This window comes from Acartia tonsa, chromosome 15 (assembly GCF_053477335.1).
Source record: "Acartia tonsa isolate MP-2025a chromosome 15, ASM5347733v1, whole genome shotgun sequence".
NCBI classification, from domain to species: domain Eukaryota; kingdom Metazoa; phylum Arthropoda; class Copepoda; order Calanoida; family Acartiidae; genus Acartia; species Acartia tonsa.
In genome coordinates, this window is record NC_137274.1 from 18,505,550 (window position 1) to 18,527,091 (window position 21,542).

At 34.5% G+C, this 21,542-nt stretch overlaps 1 protein-coding gene across 1 annotated transcript in view; it reads left to right on the plus strand.

Moving 5' to 3' along the window:
- The window catches only part of LOC145307420 (uncharacterized), a 178,204-nt gene that overhangs the window by 2,345 nt on the left and 154,317 nt on the right, over window positions 1–21,542 (plus strand). Inside the window, exons 2-5 of the mRNA XM_080149854.1 lie at window positions 11,206–11,251; window positions 16,071–16,130; window positions 17,669–17,764; window positions 19,488–19,604. Of these exons, the coding sequence (XP_080005980.1) occupies window positions 11,206–11,251; window positions 16,071–16,130; window positions 17,669–17,764; window positions 19,488–19,604 (319 nt within the window). The remainder of the gene's footprint in view (window positions 1–11,205; window positions 11,252–16,070; window positions 16,131–17,668; window positions 17,765–19,487; window positions 19,605–21,542) is intronic.

Here is a 21,542-nt window from a genome sequence, read left to right on the forward strand (position 1 = left end):
CTTTGATGGCCCCTACATCGCTCCTCCATTGCCCCTTCATTGCTCCTTCTCCAAATTTATATTACATTGCAACTTGATGGCCCTTACATCGCTCCTACATTGCCCCTTCATCGCCCCTCCATCGTTACTACATCGCCCCTCCATCGCTCCTTCTCCAAATTTATATTACATTGTACTTTGATGGCCCCTACTTCGCCACTCCATCGCCCCTCAATCGCCCCTCCATCGCTCCTTCATCGCTCCTACATCGCCCCTTCTTCAAATTTATATAACATTGCAACTTGATGGCCCCTACATGAAATGGTGAGACAAACTAACATTAAAACTTGTAGATTGTTGGAAATGAATGAGTAAAATATTAATGCATAAGTCTAAACTTAATTGAAAGAAATTTTTTTCAAAACTTCTTAAAAACAGGATATTGTTTAAGAACATACTTTTTAGAACTTGATTATAGAGATGCTGATAACCATATACTTTGTGTTCCAATAGTTTTCAAAAAATCATATGAATAAGATAATCATAACATACATAAATTTGTTTTAAATTGACGCACGGACTTTCTGATAACGATTATAAAGTTGCTACGATTTCTAAATCGTACCTAATTGTTATTTAAATCATCCACAGTGGGATCTTTTGCCAAAAAACGGGACATTTAGAGTAGACAAAAGTAAACTTCAATAAATAAGCTTGTATTTGAAGAAATGATGTAATTTCTTTTGCTTTAACTCGGAAATAACTTAAATTTTGCCTCTGTTAACTTCTAATGTGCATTTGGTAAGTACGTCTTGCTGTTTTGGAGGAGCAAAGCCACCCTATTTTTAAAAAATCTATAAAACTTCATAACTTTAGTTAGGATAGGAATATTTTAACATAATCAACGTCTATGTAAATATTTCTTCAATGCAAACAATGTTTGTGAACAAGAATATAGCGTCAGGTGCACCCATTTCGAGTCCCGGCATTTTTAGGTAGGTCCAGTATAAGTAAAATAGGACACTTATAAGGCATGTTTTCAAATAACAATAACATAATTTTCAAAACACTTTTGATTTTGTGTTGATACCTTTATTCTAGGTCTAGCTATCTTCATTTAAAGTTTGTATAAGAATATAAGCATAATTACTTAAATTATATTCTCTCTCAAACGTATATTTCTATCTCTCTCTCTGATGCGTATATAGTGTTTTTGCAATATTATAATTAATCTCCAAATTTGAATTTCTGCTGGACCAAAACCAGTTAGAACTACAAATTTTTTTAGAACACATGAAATTTAGCAAATTTAATTGCTAAAATAAAAGTATTTTTAGGTCATCTTTATTTAACGACTCCTTTATCCCTTAAATGTCCATTAAAACCGCGAGAACGGCAAAAATCGTTAAAAATCACGCCAACGGCGGCAAATAACGGCGAAACGGTTCGCCAGAGGCAAATGATGCATAAGTCAAGAAAGATCCGCCTTAATAAGTTTGAAAATATTGCAGAGATGACTTTGGGCTCTAAAATGACTCCTTCCCCCTCTAACTAAATTTGACCTTTGAAATTAACAAGAACGAAATTGTTCAAACCATGCAATGTAAAATGCTCAATTACTCAAAAACGGACAAGAGGCCCCAGGTTGTAAAAACTGTTTTATACACAATACATGTTGTATATTAATATTATTATTGCAAAACCCGGGGCCTCCTGTCCGTTTTTGGGTAAAATGGAGAAAACTGATTTTTTGGGGTTAAAAATCTTAATATTTTACACCACCAAAAAAATATTTTTTTAAATTTTTTCTTTAATTAGACATTGGTACAGGTATCTGAAAAGTACCTCAATAAATTTTTTTTTCATAAGATGAACATAAATGTATTTTTTGTTGCCTTGAAAAAATTGTGTAAAAAAATCTGGAAAATCATTAAAACTGAAAAGAAATTTTTCACTACTTTTTTAAAAAATGGCATAAACCCGCCAAAAATTAATATTTTTTAAAAATTTCTTTTCTAGCTGTCTACTTACAGCCATTATTAGGTCCTAGGATAGATAAAAGTCGATTTTAGATTTTTTGGATGTCCCGATTTTTTTCAAAAGATCCCACTGTGGATCATCATGCAAAGTCTTAATTTGATAACACAGTTTTAACCTTTTTACATTAATTAAAAGAGCTAACCATTGCACGGAAAAAGCTTACTATCTGTGACGGACAGACCGACCCTAATTATAATTAATAAAGAGACTGCTAAAATTTTGTTAAGATTTCTATAAATTTAAGTATCTTTATTTGCATGGCTGTTCTTGGTTTTTAATCCAAAAGCTTCGCTTCTTAGATATGTTATCATCTTTGTTTTAGTCATGAATAAGCTTTACAAACAGACGTACATACAGACAAAGATAATTTTACTTTTATATGAGGAATAAAAATAAAATATTTATAAACCTTCCTAGGGCATATAAGAAGCTACCCTGTAAAGGAGAACCATATCGGTTCAGCGGTTAGTGAGATCTTTCAATACAAACAGACATACATACAAACAAAGATCATGTTGGTTTAATATAAGAAATATAAATAAAATAGTTATAAATCTGCCCAGGACTTATGAGAAGCTACCCTGTAAAGAAGAACCATATCGGTTCAGCGGTTAGCAAGATTCGTAGGTACACACAGACAGACATACATACAGGTGGGAGGGGGGGGGGGGTGGTATCCTGCCCCAAAATAATTATAAACCTTCCCAGGACCTATGGGAAGCTTCAATGTAAAGGAGAAACTTATCGGTTCAGTTGTAAGCGAGATCCTTCAATACAAACAGACATACATAAAGACAAAGATCATATTACTTTATTATAAGGAATAAAAATAAAAAAAACCTGCCCTGGACCCATGAGAAGCTACCCTGTAAAGAAGAACCATATCGGTTCAGCGGTTAGTGAGATCCTTCAAAGCAAACAAACATACTTACAGACAAAGATAATTTTACTTTATTATGAGGAATAAAAATAAAATAATTATAAACTTGCCAAGGACTTATGAGAAGCTACCCTGTAAAAGAAGAACCATATCGGTTCAGAGGTTAGCGAGATCCTTCATTACAAACAGACACACATACAGACAAAGATAATTTTACTTTATTATGAGGAATAAAAATAAAATAGTTATAAACCTTCCCAGGGCCTATGAGAAGCTACCCTGTAAAGGAGAACCATATCAGTTAGGCGGTTAGTGAGATCCTTAAATACATACAGACAAAGATCATGTTTAATAAAAGGAATAGAAATAAAATAGTTGTAAACCTTTCTAGGAACTATGAGAAGCTACCCTGTAAAGGAGAACCATATCGGTTCAGTAGTCAGCAAGATTCTTAGGTACAGACAGACATACATACAGACAAAGATCCTGTCACTTTAATATAAGGAATAAAAATGAAATAGCTTAAACCATCTCAGGACCTATAGAAAGCTTAACTGTAAAAAAGAACCATATTAATTAAGTCGTTAGCAAGATTCCTCGGTATAGACAGACAGACAGACAAACATACATACAGAGAATCATATCGGTTCAGCGGCAAACGAGATCTTTTACTACAAACTAAAAAAACCTACTCTAAATAAAAGGATTCTTTTTTTTATATTTTATTATATATTATTTTTTTTATCATTTTAAAAACGAAGCTATTCTATAATTAGGGTCAGTTTAAACATCCGTCCGTATGTAACGGATAGCTTTTTTCGTTAATTTAGGCAAGTTAGAATTGTACTATCGATTTCAAACTTTTCATGATGATTCCTGCAGTGATTAGGTACGATTTAGAAAGCGTAGCAACTCTATAATCGTTACCAGAATGTTCGTACGTCCATTTTAAACATGTTGATTTTAACTTTTTTTTTATCAACAATTTTTTATTTGAAATAATCATCCGATTGATCTGATTTTGGAGTACTGGTTTCTATCACAACAAGGATGACAACATCCATAAAAGCGAAGCTCTGAAAGGGTAGGACAAACGGACATTAAAACTTGTATAATGTCAGAACTGAATAATCAGAATGCGAATGTATAAGAGTCAAAGCAAAATTGTAAGTAAATTTGTTGAAAAACTGCTTGATACAGGATAATGATTATGGACATACTTACATTTTTAGGACTTGATTATAGAGTTGCTTCGCTTATAATGTTGTACTTTGTTGTCCTAGGAATCAGTATACCAAAAATCAGACCATTTGGATAATTAGGTCACATACAAATTTGTTGTTAAAAATGTAAAAAAAAATCAACATGTTTAAAATGGACGTACGGACATTCTGGTAATGATTATAGAGTTGCTACGCTTTCTAACTCGTACCTAACTGTTAGAGTAATCACCATGCAAAATTTGAAATCGATAGGACAATTTTAACATGCCTAAATTAACGAAAAAAGCAATTTAAAAAAGTAAAAAAATCAACATGTTTAAAATGGACGTACGGACATTTTAGTAGTGATTATAGAGTTGCTACGCTTTCTAAATTGTACCTAACTACTAAAGGAATCACCATGCAAAATTTGAAATCGATAGGACAATTCTAACATGTCTAAATTAACGAAAAAAGCTATCCGTTACGGACGGACGTACGGACGTACGGACGGACAGATCCTAATTATAGAAAAGCTTCGCTTTTATTAAGGTACAAGATTTCAAGCGAAGCAATTAAGAAGTTTTGCAACAAATATACGTATAATTTTGTCAAAACTATACTATTTTTATTGTGTAAATTCAGTTCTGACACTCTATAGGAGTTAATGTTCGTCTGTCATACTGTTTCAGAGCTTTGATTTCATGGATGTGTCATCCTTGTTATTATTTACTTGTGGGTGCGCCCCTTTTAGAGTAATAAGGAGACAGAAAAACTGCCTATAACATCTAGGGGCTTAAATCTAAAAATAAGATAGTTTACAACCATCCCAGAACCTATGTGGTGCTTCTCTTAAAAGGAGAATTCAATCAGTTCAGTTGTTTATAAAATCTTAAGCTTCAGATAAAAATATTGTTGTTGTTAAAAGCTAAACTTATCTACAATTAGGTTTAGTCCTTTCATAATAAACAGGTAGCTCTTATCATTAAGTTAAGCAAGTGATTTTCTCTGCTATTTTTAATGTTTTTAGTAGCGAAGCTACTCTATAATTCCAAATGTCCGTCCCTCCATCTCTTCGTTATTAATGAATTGGGGGAAGTGATTTTCTCAGCTCCTATAAAAGATAGACAGCTGAAATTTTTAGTTCAGATTCCTATAACATATGCCTATATATTCTGTACATTGTTTTGTCCATCCTTATATTTTAATGTTTTGAACACAGTAATAGTGTCTGACTCATAATGACGTAACAAAAAAAATTAGCCAATGAGAGGCCACTATAAATTTTACCATTGGTCAATAACGGCCTCTCATTGGCTAATTTTTTGTTACGTCATAATCAGTCAGACACTATTACTGTGTTCTTACGTTTTTATAATTTTCTCGTTTTTTTAAAAGGATTAAATAAATTTACATTTTACATATTTTCAATAATTTTCATTATCCCTTACAGATCGGGGGGGGGGTCATATTGAAACTTAAATTTTTTTTGGTGAATTCTTAGATATCCATGACCATTTGACCGCTCCCTGACCGACTTTATGACAGATTTTTGTCCGGCTTTTACTACAGACATATATCATGAATATCGTGGCTTCTATTACAGCTAGAGACCTATAAATTTTTTTGGTAAATCCTTGAGCAACAATAAACAGATAAAAATAGTAATTGGCGCCGCCAACCGCCGTTTTACCGCCGTAACCGCCGAAAATGGCGGTTTCCGTTATTTGCCGTTTTTCGGCGATGATCAGAAAAAGTTATGAAAAATAAAAGTTCGTCCTAAAATTTGGTCATCATAGCTGCAAAATTGGCCGCTCTACAGCTGTTTTAATATTTAGCGGCTGGCCGCTAAAAAGCGGATAAGGAGCAGTCTGACTGCTATGACTAAAAAAAAGTAATTTTCTCTAAAAATACACATGAACCACCAGAAAAAAAATTTATGTTTCTAACTGTAACAGGAGCCGAGATAGAGGGGGGGTCAAAATGACACCCCCCCCCCCCCCCGATCTATTAAGGTGGGAATTGGGGCCCAATCTGTTAGGGTTAAGATTTGTATATTAATTGGGGTGCTAGATCGATTCCTAGATTTTTCATGATTTTTTGTTAATCTTATTCAAGATAGTCGGCTGAAATTTTTAGGGAATGAATAAATTTACAGTTGAAATTTTTAGGGATTAATTAAGTCAATATTCTATATATATGACATACTTTATAGATCATTTATTTTAGATGTCGTTAAATAATTTTTGAGCTTTGCTACTTATTGATGTTGTCATCCTTGTTTAGTAAATATTCCTATGACATTTAGTCTGCACATTATTTTGTCTGTCTGTCGGTTATGCTTCAAAAGATTTAGGTTTCGTGATAATCTTTGAGTTATTGCATATTCTCTTAACATCTGCTCAATAACTTACTTTGTCCGTCTGTCCATTATGTGATCCTTGTTCAATATTCTATTTAACTAACAAATTTCATTATATTAGTTTGTTTTATATTTATTTATTTTAATCTTTTCATTATAATATTCTTTTTGAAAGAGAAGCTTTTCTATAATAAGGATTGCTTTGTCCATACGTCCATAAAGGTTAGACATTTTTATTAATTCAGACATGTTAGATTTATCCTATCAATTTCAAACTTTGCATGATGATTTCTATAACAGTTAGGTACAATTTTGCGTTGCAAAACTATATTCATTACTAGAAAGTATGTTCTTTTAGAAATTTTTTTTATGATATGACTATCCTATTAATCTGATTTTTGGAGTAATGTTTCTTCGGACAACAATGTTTCTATGTACAATATCGTTTAGACTTCCTTCTGATTTTAGAGCTTCGCTTTTATGATGTTGTTATCCTTGTTATTTTGCTTATTTTTCCTTTTATGTATTCTATTATATAAAGTTACCTCCACCCTCCCAGAAAATTCACCACAAGAAGAATATCTCCCCCAAAAATATATTTTTTTACTTTTTTAAAGCAAAGCTTTTCTATGATTAGGGTCAGTCCGTACGTCCGTAACGGTTAGCTCTTTTTTGTTAATTTAGGCATGTTGGAATTGTCCTATCGATTTCAAACTTTGCATGGTGATTCCTTTATTAGCAAGGTACGATTTAGAAAGCGTAGCAACTCTATAATCGTTATAAACATCATGATAATGAATTGACAAAGTTAAGAGAGGGAGAGGTAATTACACAAGTACCACAAGTTTTAAATTGTTTATTTATTCGTAGGATTAAAAACTTTTGGCACTTTTACTAAATTTTGATTGGTAAGTTCTTTAAAAGCTAACAAATGTATTAACTAATAATTTCAATCTACAGAAACGGTAATTTTGTTAATTCATTATGTTTGTCTTATCCTTTAGGATCCCTGATAAAATTTCCCTAATTATGCCTAACAAAAAGCTACCAAATTCAATTTCATTTCAATCTTATTAGTAGCAAAGCTACTCTATAATTCACTATGTCCGTCCGTCCGTCCGTCTGTCAGTCAGTCCGTAACGCTATGGGGGAAATGGGATTTACTCAGCTCCTATAAAAGATAGAATGCTGAAATTTTTTGACAACATTCCCATTATTAAGGAGCACAATTGACTATAAAACATCATTGGCGGTCGGCCCCGCTTTTTAGCAGGTTTTAGGCTATTTTTATATTTTTCACATTTTTCTCCATATCTTCAGTGTTTATGGTCCGATTTTCAAAATTTTTTAGTTATAGATATCAAAATTAAATTTCCCGTCGTTTAAAGAAAACAACGATGAAGGCCAGACTGCCTTTTTAGCAGGTTTTAGGCTATTTTTCATATTTTTCTCCATATTTTCAGTGTTTATGGTCCGATTTTCAAAATTTTTTCAATTATTGATATCAAAATTAAATTTCCCGTCTTTTAAAGAAAACAACAATGACGGCCAGACTGCCTTTTTAGCTGGTTTTAGGCTATTTTTATATTTTTCTCCATATCTTCAGTGTATATGGTCCGATTTTCCAAATTTTTCAAATTAAGGATATAAAAATTTAATTTTCTGTCGTTTTAAGAAAACAACCAAAGCGGCCAGATTGCCTTTTATCAGGTTTTTGGCTATTTTTATATGTTTTACATATTTCCTCATATCTTTGTTTTTTTATTTAACTTTTTTGGGATATCAGGATCAAAATAATTTTTCCCATTGTTATGTGCATCTTTATTTGTATTTTACTTTGACCATTGTCATCATACAAAATAAAACAAGGTTTCGTGTATCCAATAAATCTATTCTTGATTTTAATAAATACCCTTTAAATCTACTTGTACGTATTCCCATCTATGATTTTTGTGCTTCGCTACTTATGGATGTTGTCATCCTTGTTTTGATTTTATTTAATGTAATATAAATTATGGGAGGGGTGATAGAGGGGCGATGTATGGGCGATGGAGTGGCGAACTAGGGGCCATCAAAGTACAATGTAATATAAATTTGGGGAAGGAGCGATGAAGGGGCGATGTAGGAGCGATGTAGGGGCCATCAAGTTGCAATGTAATATAAATTTAGAGAAGGAGCGATGAAAGGGCGATGAAAGGGCGATGAAGGGGCGATGTAGGAGCGATGTAGGAGCGATGTAGGAGCAATGTAGGAGCAATGTAGGGGCCATCAAGTTGCAATGTAATATAAGTTTGGAGAAGGAGCGATGAAGGAGCGATGTAGGGGTGATGTAGAAGCGATGTAGGGGCCATCAAGTTGCAATTTAATATAAATTTGGAGAAGGAGCGATGAAGGGGTGATGTAGGAGCGATGTAGGAGCGATGTAGGGGCGATGTAGGGGCCATCAAGTTGCAATGTAATATAAATTTGGAGAAGGAGCGATGAAAGGGGGGTGTAGGAGCGATGAAGGAGTGATGGAGGAGCGATGTAGGAGCAATGTAGGGGCCATCAAGTTGCAATGTAATATAAGTTTGGAGAAGGAGCGATGAAGGAGCGATGTAGGGGCGATGTAGAAGCGATGTAGGGGCCATCAAGTTGCAATTTAATATAAATTTGGAGAAGGAGCGATGAAGGGGTGATGTAGGAGCGATGTAGGAGCGATGTAGGGGCGATGTAGGGGCCATCAAGTTGCAATGTAATATAAATTTGGAGAAGGAGCGATGAAGGAGCGATGTAGGGGCGATGTAGGAGCGATGTAGGGGCCATCAAGTTGCAATGTAATATAAATTTGGAGAAGGAGCAATGAAGGGGCGATGGAGGAGCGATGTAGGAGCCATCAAGTTGCAATGTAATATAAATTTGGAGAAGAAGTGGTGAAGGGGTGATGGAGGAGCGATGTAGGAGCAATGTAGGAGCGGTGTAGTGGCCATTAAGTTGCAATGTAATATAAATTTAGAGAAGGAGCGATGAATGGGCGATGTAGGAGCGATGAAGGAGCGATGTAGGGGCCATCAAGTTGCAATGTAATATAAATTTGGAGAAGGAGCGATGAAGGGGCGATGGAGGAGCGATGTAGGAGCGATGTAGGGGCGATGTAGGGGCGATGTAGGGGCCATCAAGTTGCAATGTAATATAAATTTGGAGAAGGAGTGATGAAGGGGCAATGTAGGGGCGATGTAGGAGCGATGTAGGGGCCATCAAGTTGCAATTTAATATAAATTTGGAGAAGGAGCGATGAAGGGGCGGTGTAGGAGCGATGTAGGGGCGATGTAGGGGCCATCAAGTTGCAATGTAATATAAATTTGGAGATGGAGCGATGAAGGGGCGATGTAGGGGCAATGTAGGAGCAATATAGGTGCCATCAAGTTGCAATGTAATATAAATTTGGAGAAGGAGCGATGAAGGGGCGATGGAGGAGCAATGTAGGAGCGATGTAGGAGCCATCAAGTTGCAATGTAATATAAATTTGGAGAAGGAGCAATGAAGGGGTTATGGAGGAGCGATGTAGGAGCGGTGTAGTGGCCATTAAGTTGCAATGTAATATAAATTTAGAGAAGGAGCGATGAAGGGGCGATGTAGGAGCGATGAAGGAGCGATGTAGGGGCCATCAAGTTGCAATGTAATATAAATTTGGAGAAGGAGCAATGAAGGGGCGATGGAGAAGCGATGTAGGAGTAATGTAGGGGCGATTTAGGAGCGATGTAGGGGCCATCAAGTTGCAATGTAATATAAATTTGGAGAAGGAGCGATGAAGGGGCGATGTAAGAGCAATGGAGGGGCGATGTAGGGGCCATCAAAGTACAATGTAATATAAATTTGGAGAAGGAGCGATGGAGGAGCGATGAAGGGGCGATGTAGGAGCGATGTAGGGGCCATCAAGGGACTAAGATATATATAATAGTGAAGGGGCCATGAAGAGGCGATATTTAATTAAATAGCTCCTTGGGATAAGAGGACATATCATCTCCTCTTTAGAAGGGGCGATAAAGGAGCGATAAAGGATCATTTAATCGCCTCTTAGGGCAAGGGGCTATTAAATCGCTCCTTTCAAGGAGTCATAACATCGCCTCTTGTTATAAGGGGCTATTAAATCGCCCCTTTCAAGGAGCCATTACATCGCCCCATGTCATAAGAGGCGATCAATTAAAATAATCGCTCCTTATGGAGGGATGTCGTGAAAAGGACTATACCCGAATTTTTTTGCTAATATTAACTACTCCAAAAAGCAGCTAGTATATAATTTACCAGGTCTGTTTGTCTTTCGGTTATGCCAGAAAAGATTTAAATAGTAAGAGCCTTTCAAGAGAAATAGATTTTATTAAAAACTTTAATTTATGTGCCTTCCATTTCTTATTTTAGTTTGGGGAGGGGGGAAATTTTTTTCGGTGGGCGATTTCTCTTAGGAGGGTGGAGGTACCTTCCCTAAAAATAGTTAATTTCCTTCCCGGGACCTATGAGAAGCTACCCTTTTCAGCGGTTAGCGAGATCCTTTGGTATAACACATAGACATACAGACAGACATATATCCTGTTACTTTAAATAAGAAAGTATGTAAAACCTCTGGGATCTGTAGCATTAACATCTGCTCCATACTGTAAGAAGAGCTTGATTAATTCCTTTGTAAACAGACAAACACACATCCTGTTACTGTATTATAAGGATTTGGCCATAACTCTTTAAATGTTAGTTTAAAAATATTTTAGGTTTGTTTGCTGCTATATGTTGGAGGATGCTTATCCAAAGCTATAGGTGAGATTTTATTGTCAGGGATGGAGGGGAAATCGCGCTGTTTATTATACTAGTCCCCAAAGTTTTATAATAACATTTTCTTATTTGTTGACTTAACAACCTTTGGAACTTATTGAATTTTGATTTTTTGGTTCATTTAGTTGAGTGTCCAAACGTTTCTAATACTAATTGTAATTAACAGACGGGTATAACTTTGTGTATCATCATTGGCAATGTACATCAATTTATCTGCCATTGGCTAGAAATCAACCTTATTAGACAATTACTCAAAGCCCAAAAATAATGGACTTAAAAGTGTATTAAACTGTATATAAGACATTTGCGGATATATTGATACCATTAATTTGCCTATTAGATAAAAAAAAGTATGTTTTTTTAATATTTTTCTCTTGCTACAAATCAAATTTCAAATTTGAGTCACCAAAAATGCTTAACTAATTTTTGCTCTAGAAGAATCATTTTTTGGAGTTAGAAAGTGCTTAATACCTCATTTTAATCGCCTGACATTGCTTTATAATATACAGGTAATGACTTGGTTGTTTATAGAACAGCTGACTAAAAAAACGAGGTTTTGTGATAATCCCACTTTTGTTGTTGCTCCATAAATGATATTTTTTTTCTTAATTTTTTTGGCTGTAAAGAAGCTTTATATATTCATATAACATCCACCTAAATTTGACTTTTGATATATTATTTATAACATCACAAGAAAGAATTGAATTTTGGAAAAAAATATCAATTTATATTTTACACTGTTATGCATTGTTCTTGTTCTTGTTTCTAAAAAATATTTATATTATTGAAAAGAGAATTATTTAACGCTTCTATAGGTATGTTTATCATTTTTCTAGGCTAAATATAACTATAATTACACCATTTTAAAGTTAAACATCATAACATATAAACTCACTTATTGAATCGGTCTGTATTATTAAGCTGCCAATCCTTAAAACAGCTGCATTTCATTATTCTATTATATAAAGTAGTAAGCTTTTTTGTCTGTAGCTTAAGATTTTGATAACTAATGTACCTATTGACTTCTCTGTTTTATGGAAGCTTCTTATAGGTCCCGGATAGTTTTAGAATATTGAAAAAAAATATCAATTTATATTTTACACTGCTATGCATTGTTCTTGTTCTTGTTTCTAAAAGATATTTTTATAATTAAAAAGAGAATTATTTAACGCTTCTATAGGTATGTTTATCATTTTTCTAGTCTAAATATAACTATAATTTCAGCATTTTTTAAACATCATCATATTCAAGTTATTGTAATTTTTTTAAAAAATATCAATATCAAGAACTATTGGAACAATTTTTACCATGCAAAACAAGGTGTTAGAAAGTGTAGGATCCCTCACAATATCTATATGTCTGTCTATAATGCATTACACATGTAATGCTAATAGAGATCATAGACATACAAGCTTTTTTTTGGGGGGGGGGTAAAATTTTTGCAAGGGGGGGGTAATTCGGTTTGGGGGGGGGTAAAATGGCGCGCGAAGCATGTTGCAAATTTCCCCCCCCAAAAAAAATTTTTACCCTGGGGGTAAAATTTGCTTTTGGGGGTTAATTCCCCCTCCAGAAATCTGTTGGCAGGAGAAATTTTGTTTACCCCACCCAAAATTTACCCTTGGGGTAAAATTTTTGAGGGGGAGAAATTTAAATTTAATTAAATAAGTAGTAAATGCGCGAAGCGCGCAAAAATTTTTTAATTTTAGGGGAGGTATTTACCCCCCCAAATTGTTTGGGGGGGGGGTAAATACCCCCTCTTAAATGGTTGGGGGTACAGGTAAATATTAAATGAGGGGGGGGGGGTAAATGAAAAATTCATTTGGGGGTAATTGCAACTTTACCCTCCCCCCTTGGACGTCTATGATAGAGTGGATGCTATAAGAGTGCTCTTATAATGTGAACTCCAATGTTTGTCCCACTCCTACATTTGTTCCACTATAGTTGGGGACTCATGCGTTTGTCCACTCCAATGTTTTGGGACGTTTGGGACTCCTACATTTGGCATGGAACCGATTATTGGTTGGGGTGCTAGTTTGATTCCTAGATTGTTAAGTTTTCCTGATTTTCTTTACTCCTATTCAAAAAATTTAAAGAGGCAGGGTTTATACCACCCATAATATATTAATGGGGGTGATTACCCCTATCCCCCCAAAAAATTACACTTTTACAGGAACCCCCCCCCCCTGGATATCTCTGCACTCTCCCTTGTAGTGACTAGGCCAACTTTATGGTCTCTGGAAGCCCATTCAGTTATAAGAAGTTCACATTATAAGAGCACTCTTATAGCATCCACTCTATCATAGATGTCCAAGGGGGGAGGGTAAAGTGGCGATTACCCCCAAACGAATTTTTCATTTACCCCCCCCCCTCATTTAATATTTACCCGTACCCCCAACCATTTAAGCGGGGTATTTACCCCCCCCCCCCCAAACAATTTAGGGGGGGTAAATACCTTCCCCAAAATAAAAAATTTTTTGCGCGCTTCGCACATTTACTAATTATTTAATTAAATTTAAATTTCTCCCCCTCAAAAATTTTACCCCAAGGGTAAATTTTGGGTGGGGTAAACAAAATTTCTCCTGCCAACAGATTTCTGGAGGGGGAATTACCCCCCAAAAGCAAATTTTACCCCCAGGGAAAAATTTTTTTTTGGGGGGGGGGAAATTTGCAACATGCTTCGCGCGCCATTTTACCCCCCCCCCCCAAACCGAATTACCCCCCCCCCCCCTTGCAAAAATTTTACCCCCCCCCCCCCCCCAAAAAAAAAGCTTGTATGTCTATGATCTCTATTAGCATTACATGTGTAATGCATTATAGACAGACATATAGATATTGTGAGGGATCCTACTCTTTCTAACACCTTGTTTTGCATGGTAAAAATTGTTCCAATAGTTCTTGATATTGATATTTTTTTTAAAAAATTACAATAACTTGAATATGATGATGTTTAAAAAATGCTGAAATTATAGTTATATTTAGACTAGAAAAATGATAAACATACCTATAGAAGCGTTAAATAATTCTCTTTTTAATTATAAAAATATCTTTTAGAAACAAGAACAAGAACAATGCATAGCAGTGTAAAATATAAATTGATATTTTTTTTCAAAATTCTAAAACTATCCAGGACCTATAAGAAGCTTCCATAAAACAGAGAAGTCAATAGGTACATTAGTTATCAAAATCTTAAGCTACAGACAAAAAAGCTTACTACTTTATATAATAGAATAATGAAATGTAGCTGTTTTAAGGATTGGCAGCTTAATAATACAGACCGATTCAATAAGTGAGTTTATATGTTATGATGTTTAACTTTAAAATGGTGTAATTATAGTTATATTTAGCCTAGAAAAATGATAAACATACCTATAGAAGCGTTAAATAATTCTCTTTTCAATAATATAAATATTTTTTATAAACAAGAACAAGAACAATGCATAACAGTGTAAAATATAAATTGATATTTTTTTCCAAAATTCAATTCCTTCTGGTGATGATATAAATAATATATCAAAAGTCATATTTAGGTGGATGTTATATGAATATATAAAGCTTCTTTACAGCCAAAAAAATTAAGAAAAAAAATATCATTTATGGAGCAACAACAAAAGTGGGATTATCACAAAACCTCGGTTTTTTAGTCAGCTGTTCTATAAACAACCAAGTCATTACCTGTATATTATAAAGCAATGTCAGGCGATTAAAATGAGGTATTAAGCATTTTCTAACTCCAAAAAATGATTCTTCTAGAGCAAAAATTAGTTAAGCATTTTTGGTGACTCAAATTTGAAATTTGATTTGTAGCAAGAGAAAAATATTAAAAAAACATACTTTTTTTTATCTAATAGTCAAACTAATGGTATCAATATATCCGCAAATGTCTTATATACAGTTTAATACACTTTTAAGTCCATTATTTTTGGGCTTTGAGTAATTGTCTAATAAGGTTGATTATTAGCCCATTGTCGTATCCCTTTAGATCCATGTTTTACTGTGCTTTCTCTCGAATTATTCTTACCCCAACCCCTATTTATAAAATGAATTGTTTTCTTTTTTGCCTAACCCATGTGAATGGCTTTAACCCTGCAGGGCTCAAATCTAAAAACTAACCCTCCTGGCTGTCCTGCCTCTAATAAAACCTGACCTAAAAACAAAACACCCCATTTAGATAAGCCCAAAATGTAATCTGTATAAAAAGGTAACAGGATCTTTGTCTGTACTAAAGAATCTCACCCCTCCCCCTCCCCCTCCTCCCAAATCCTGACCTAAATCATCCTAAAATAGTTCTTTATTGCACCGTAATGTAGACAGCTTTCCTTAGGTATTTAAATGAAAAAAATAGAAGATTGAAACCAATTTTGTTAGCCCAGAGGGGCCAAAGGCCCGGTCTATAAAAACTGGTATTTATTTTATGGTCTTTTTATTTTGATGTTCATAGAAAATTGTCTGTAATACAATACTATACAAGATTTCTAATCCAACAAATATTATAAGCCATAATGGAAATATATTTAAAGATATGAAAAATATTTGCAGGGAAAAATGCCAGAAGGGTTGGGCTGGATATCCGGCCAAATTCCCGATACTGAAACTATCCAGATACCGGATTTTGAATGTCGGATATCCGGTTATATGGCAGGATATCCGGTAATTTGCTGGATATCTGTCGTTTGCCAGATATCCAGCAGGATGCTGGATATCCGGCATAAGAAATAAGCCGGATATCCGGCCAAAAAGTATCCTGCCCAACCATAATTGACAGAATAAAAAATTCTGATAAACTTTGGTTACATCTTTTGTTTAGACATTGAAGAAGATGATAACGGATTAGAAAATGGTAGCAGATATAATAATGTGGATCCGGGTAAGCAATTTTATACAACCAAAGCTGTAAATAGAAATTTCTATAAGAAATGTTATTTTTATAAGCCATGCCAAGAGGGTCGGTCCATTAGTCTGTCCATCCGTCCAGAATGGAATGTTTTGTTTTTTTTTAAATTAATTTAACCCTTTACAGTCGGGCCCCTTGCCGCACCTTAATCAGTCGGGGGGGGGGGGGGGGGGGGGCGTTCAACGCCCCCCCTTATTATCTCAGTTCCTATTAGAGCTAGAGGGCTAAATTTTTTTGTGCAAGTCCCCTGTTTGATAATGAATTTCCGACCTTTTATAAGTCTAAGTCAATTTTCGCTTCCTTCACCCTTTTATTTAACAACCTTTGTTTTTAGGTCCTTTTTTACTTAAAAATTTCAAACGGCTGTAATTTTCTTATTTTTGAAGCTAGAAGAAAATTTTTTTCCAGAAAATGTTTATCTTTATGTAAATTTTACATTAGAAATATCAAAATATAAATTTCAGCGGCCGCAGCTGTACTTGGCAGCTGCCAGCCGCCGCAGTCAGCAGTCGGCGGGAAAACGGCGGCGGATCTTCATGAAATTTTAATACGTTATGTAGACATGTAAGAAAAGCTTAAGTTTAAAATTTGAAGTCTCTAAGTCAAAAATTGCGGCCACAGGAGCCTTATAAAGATTTCTGGAGACCTGGAGGATCAGGACCTGCAGGATCATACCTGGAACCTGAAAGTGACTTGAACACCTGTATTTCATATAAGGATGTACTACTAGAGGATTTTTTAGTATTTTGGTATGATAACATGCTTTGTTTTAGTCAAAAACATATTTTTGCTCTTTACCTGGATGACCCTGCCAGGTTTGCTGGCATCCTGTGCCCGCCAGGATGGAGATATTCAAAAAATTCCAACTCTCAGTTATGTGTCATACCCATACTTAAAAAGTCAAGCAGTTTGGGCTCTTCATCTTTCACACACAGAAAATGAGATAGAAAAAACCGGATGGGGGGGCGTTCAACGCCCCCCCCCCCAACCGTTAAGGGTTAATGTCCCCTTCCTCCCAGCTTACAACGCTCTTTAAGCTTATAACATTATTTCCAATCAACGTAGAATTAACCAACTCAAAAGTCAAATGAATTGGCAATTATGAATTTCATTCAAATGTACATGCGTTCTTTTTAAAAGCAAACCTTTTCTATAATTTGAGTCAGTATGTCAGTCCGTCCATCCGTCCAGAACTGAATTTTTTGTTTTGTTAATTAAGGTATGTTAAAATTTATCTCAAACTTTGCATGGTGATTCCTGTAGTAGTTAGGTATGATTTTAAAAGCATAGCAACTATATAATCATTATCAGAATGTCAGTACGTCCATTTAAAACATATTGATTTGTTAGCAACAGCTGAAAACACATATAGGTTTCGTGATTTTTTTTTCAAATTAATTTCGTTGTTGGTATTAATCTATGTTAAGCTGAAAAAAATCAAGTGTACAGTGTACATTTTCATACATAATATTTTCTTCTATTAATTACAAATTTTTAAAAAAATTGTTTAGAAATAAGAAAAGCTGTATGTAATGGAAATGTTTCTACTGACCTTGTTAACAAGTTTCTGGAGCCTGGAGCAAAAATACAAGAGAACAGTTTGTCTGGTAAATTTATTCATTATTTTCTCAACTAAAAAAAAAACTTGACGACTAACACTTAACAATCAGGGGAGGGGGGGGGGGGAGTTCTGGATAGAGGCTGGACCATCAAGAGGTGAGCAATTAAAGGGTTTCAATAATCAAATCAAGCCTGAATTATTTATCCATTTTTGCTAATGAAAGTTTTTCACTGTGTAGATCTTAATTATAAAAAGTATTTAGATTAATCTCCTAGAAGTCAGGACCTTTTCTAGAACTCTAGGTTAGAGCAAGGGACAAAAAATTGTGCATGTTCTCTGTGATCACTTATAAGTTAGTCAAAGTCATATTTTGCTTCCTTCATCCTCTTTTACTAAAAAATCCAAAAAAGCTCTGATTTTCTTATTTTTGAAGGAAAATATTTTCAGAAAATGTTTATTTTATGTAGATTTTATATTAACATGTATTTTAGGCAGCAGTTTTTGGATTTGACTCCTTACCCTTTTATTTAACAACAATAGTATAATATAGGATATTTTAGTATTATGGTCCAATAATAATCTTTATACGTGGATTAACCTGCTAGGTTTGCTGGCATCCTGTGCCTGTCAGGAGAAAGATATATAAAAAAACTCACTGTTATGTATAATCACCAATTTGAAAAAGTCTATCTTTTACGCACAAAAAATCTTAGGGGCTCATCCAATATGAGTTAGCTAAATATAAAACATGATATAAAAAAAGCCATAATCAATTACTATATTCACTCACTCTTTTGTTTTGTTTTAAGTCATCAGGCAGATATGGCTCAGTGGTTTAACGTCCGCTTATCTGTTGGGGAGGTGTCGGGTTCGAGTCCCCAGACCGCATCAATACTAAAGATGTAAAAATTAGTACCTTCTGCTGCTCTTTCAGGCGTTAGAGATTTGGAGTAAGAGTAGGGGGGAAGCCTTAGCCCTAAATCAGGTATGCATGGGTGGTCCTTGGCATGGTACACTAGTGATCGAAAAACTTTGCTCAGTCATAGGTTGACTGAAAAGTCCCTGTGGACTAGCATTGTGTAGTAGCTGGCTAGTGTGTTAGTGGCGTTTGTTAGTTCATCTACTGGGAGTCATCCTTGAATACTAGGTTGACTGAAAAGTCTCTATGATTTAATGAGGCTTCATTGTGTCGTTGTCAAAACAGCGCCACGTCCTGTGCCTTGGTTGCATTAAAAAGTCGCAATAATATCGTGACAAAAATCACGAAACCTTAACTCACCATCCATAAGGTTGACGTGTAAATTACCCACAAGCCCTAATTAAAGTGTCAAGGGAAATTATGGGAAGGATGCAAACTCGAATCCGCGTCATACCAAAGACGTTAAAAATGGTACCTACCTGCTCTGTTCGGCACAGGACATCAAAGAGTTTGAGTAGGGGGAATGCCTTGGCCCCAAACAGGCGCAACTCACTACCATGCACAGTTAGGATCTCCAGACAAAGATCGTGCAATCAAAGGGTTGGTTGTCTGTAATGTACTGTACCACGGGTATGAGGTGAAGGACCAAGAGTCTGGCCTTGAGTTGACAAGTTGACTGTTCAGTCCATGTGCAACTCACCCACACGACATTAACATTAACAAGTCATCAGGTACAGTACCTCTCAAAAGCAATTGAGAAATACAAAGAAACGCCCCTTAAGAGGCATTGTCACGAAAGGGACAATACCCAAATCATCTACTGCGATTTTCATTTTTAATAATTTTTTAGTTTTTGAAGATTTGAACCTGACAAGTGTAATTTGTGAAACTGAAGTAGATAATACAAAGGAATTAATCAAGCTCTTCTTACAATATGGAGCAGATGTTAATGCTACAGATCCCTCAGGTTTAACATACTTTCTTATTTAAAGTAACAGGATATATGTCTGTCTGTATGTCAATGTGTTATACCAGAGGATCTTGCTACCTAACGAACTAATATGGTTCTCCTCTACAGTGAAGTTTCGCACAGGTCCAGGAAGGTTTAAAACTATTTTTTTTGAAGGTTACCACTACCCTGCCAAGAGAAATAACCCATAGAAAAAAATGCTACTCGCTCAAATTTGCCTACCACTTTAGGGAAGCTTCACTTATGTTTCACCAAGATGGTTTTAAATTAAAATCAAATTAAATTGTGATGTTTTTTTCTCTAAACCTTTGAATGTAGTCACTTAAATGCTATGGGTGCAACCTCTATTATTAAATACAGGAATGCTAGAAAATTAATTGTTACAATTCCTATACTTATTGTCTTCTTTCTGTGAACTAAGATCTGGTGAATGGCTGGAACCTATTGTCTTATTATTCAAAGGGAAGATTGTGAAAACATCGAAAAAAAAGGGAAAGTCTCTGTAGTTCGATTCATTGTATTTTTGAAATGGCTTTTTATATTTTATTTTAGGTTAGGTTAGGATATATTGGGTTAGGTGATTGCCCCACATGAATAATATAATAGTTATTCATTGCATCATTGTTATAGACAGCTTTCCGCCAATATAAAATGAAGGACTGGGCTAACAAAAATGATATTAAAGTGATCGCGAATTTAATTTTTCAAAATGCATTTTCGTTTACCTTCTCGTATTTTTAAAGTAATTTTCAAAGTATAATGCCTTAAAAGTTCAACTAAGTTAGAAAAAAATCAGTTTAAAATGCAAAGAGTATTTCCACATGAAAATAATGTTAAAATCTGTGCAAGAATTAAATTATGAAATAATAAGCTATTTCTTCGCTCACAGATAAAAACAAAAAAAACAATACTTAGGAAACATTTTTATAATACATCTCTAATAATATTTGTCTTCAAACTTTCTTTAAAATGTAATGAAAAAGTTTGGTTTATTTTATAAAATTATTGACCGAATTTCGGTATGCTTGAGCTGGTATAAAGACAATAGAAAAAGTGTTTAAATCTATAGAAAGAATGATATTTAAGAATTAAATTGTTTAAAAAGTAAAAATGTATTATATTTGCTATATACTTTAGCAAAAAATTCAATCATTTTATTAAAGTTTTTCCATAAAAACAAACATTATTTTTTTGTTCCAATGAAAAGTTATTGTAATTTGTCACACACACACACACACACACACGCACACACACACATACCTTACCTATCTTGCCAAACACACGCACACACACACTATTGTAGTATAACACACACACACACTTAATGCACCACCCACGAACCCACTTGCTACATAAATAACCAGGGAATTAGAGGCATAAGACAATGGCCGATAAATTAATGGATATTTTCAATGAAAATATACACAAAATTACCCATTTTGTAAACAATATTTGGTGGTTTAAACATTTGGACACTCAAAGTAATAAACCAACCAATTAAAATTCTATGAAAGTCCCCAAAGTTAATTAGCCAACTAACAAAATGTCATTAACTTTGGGAACTAATGTAATAAAAAGCCAAATATCCATTTCCTCCCTGCATACAATTACGTACAGAAGATGAACTGAAAATAGTTGCCGAATGTGTACGCAGTTTCCTGGGTGTTTCCTCATCCTAGCTCAATATTTACTACTCACTACAAATTTTCAAACTTCCCTTAAAAAAATCAAAATTTGAATGTATAAACAATTTATACATTATACATTTGAATTTTTTAAACTTTGATTTTTTTTTGAAGTTTGAAGCTTTTTTAGCTAGTAGTAAATATTGAGCTAGGATGAGGAAACACTCAGGAAACTGCGTACACATTCGGCAACTATTTTCAGTTCATCGTACAGAAGGGTTGTCCAGAAGGGTAGTTTTAAATGAAAAGA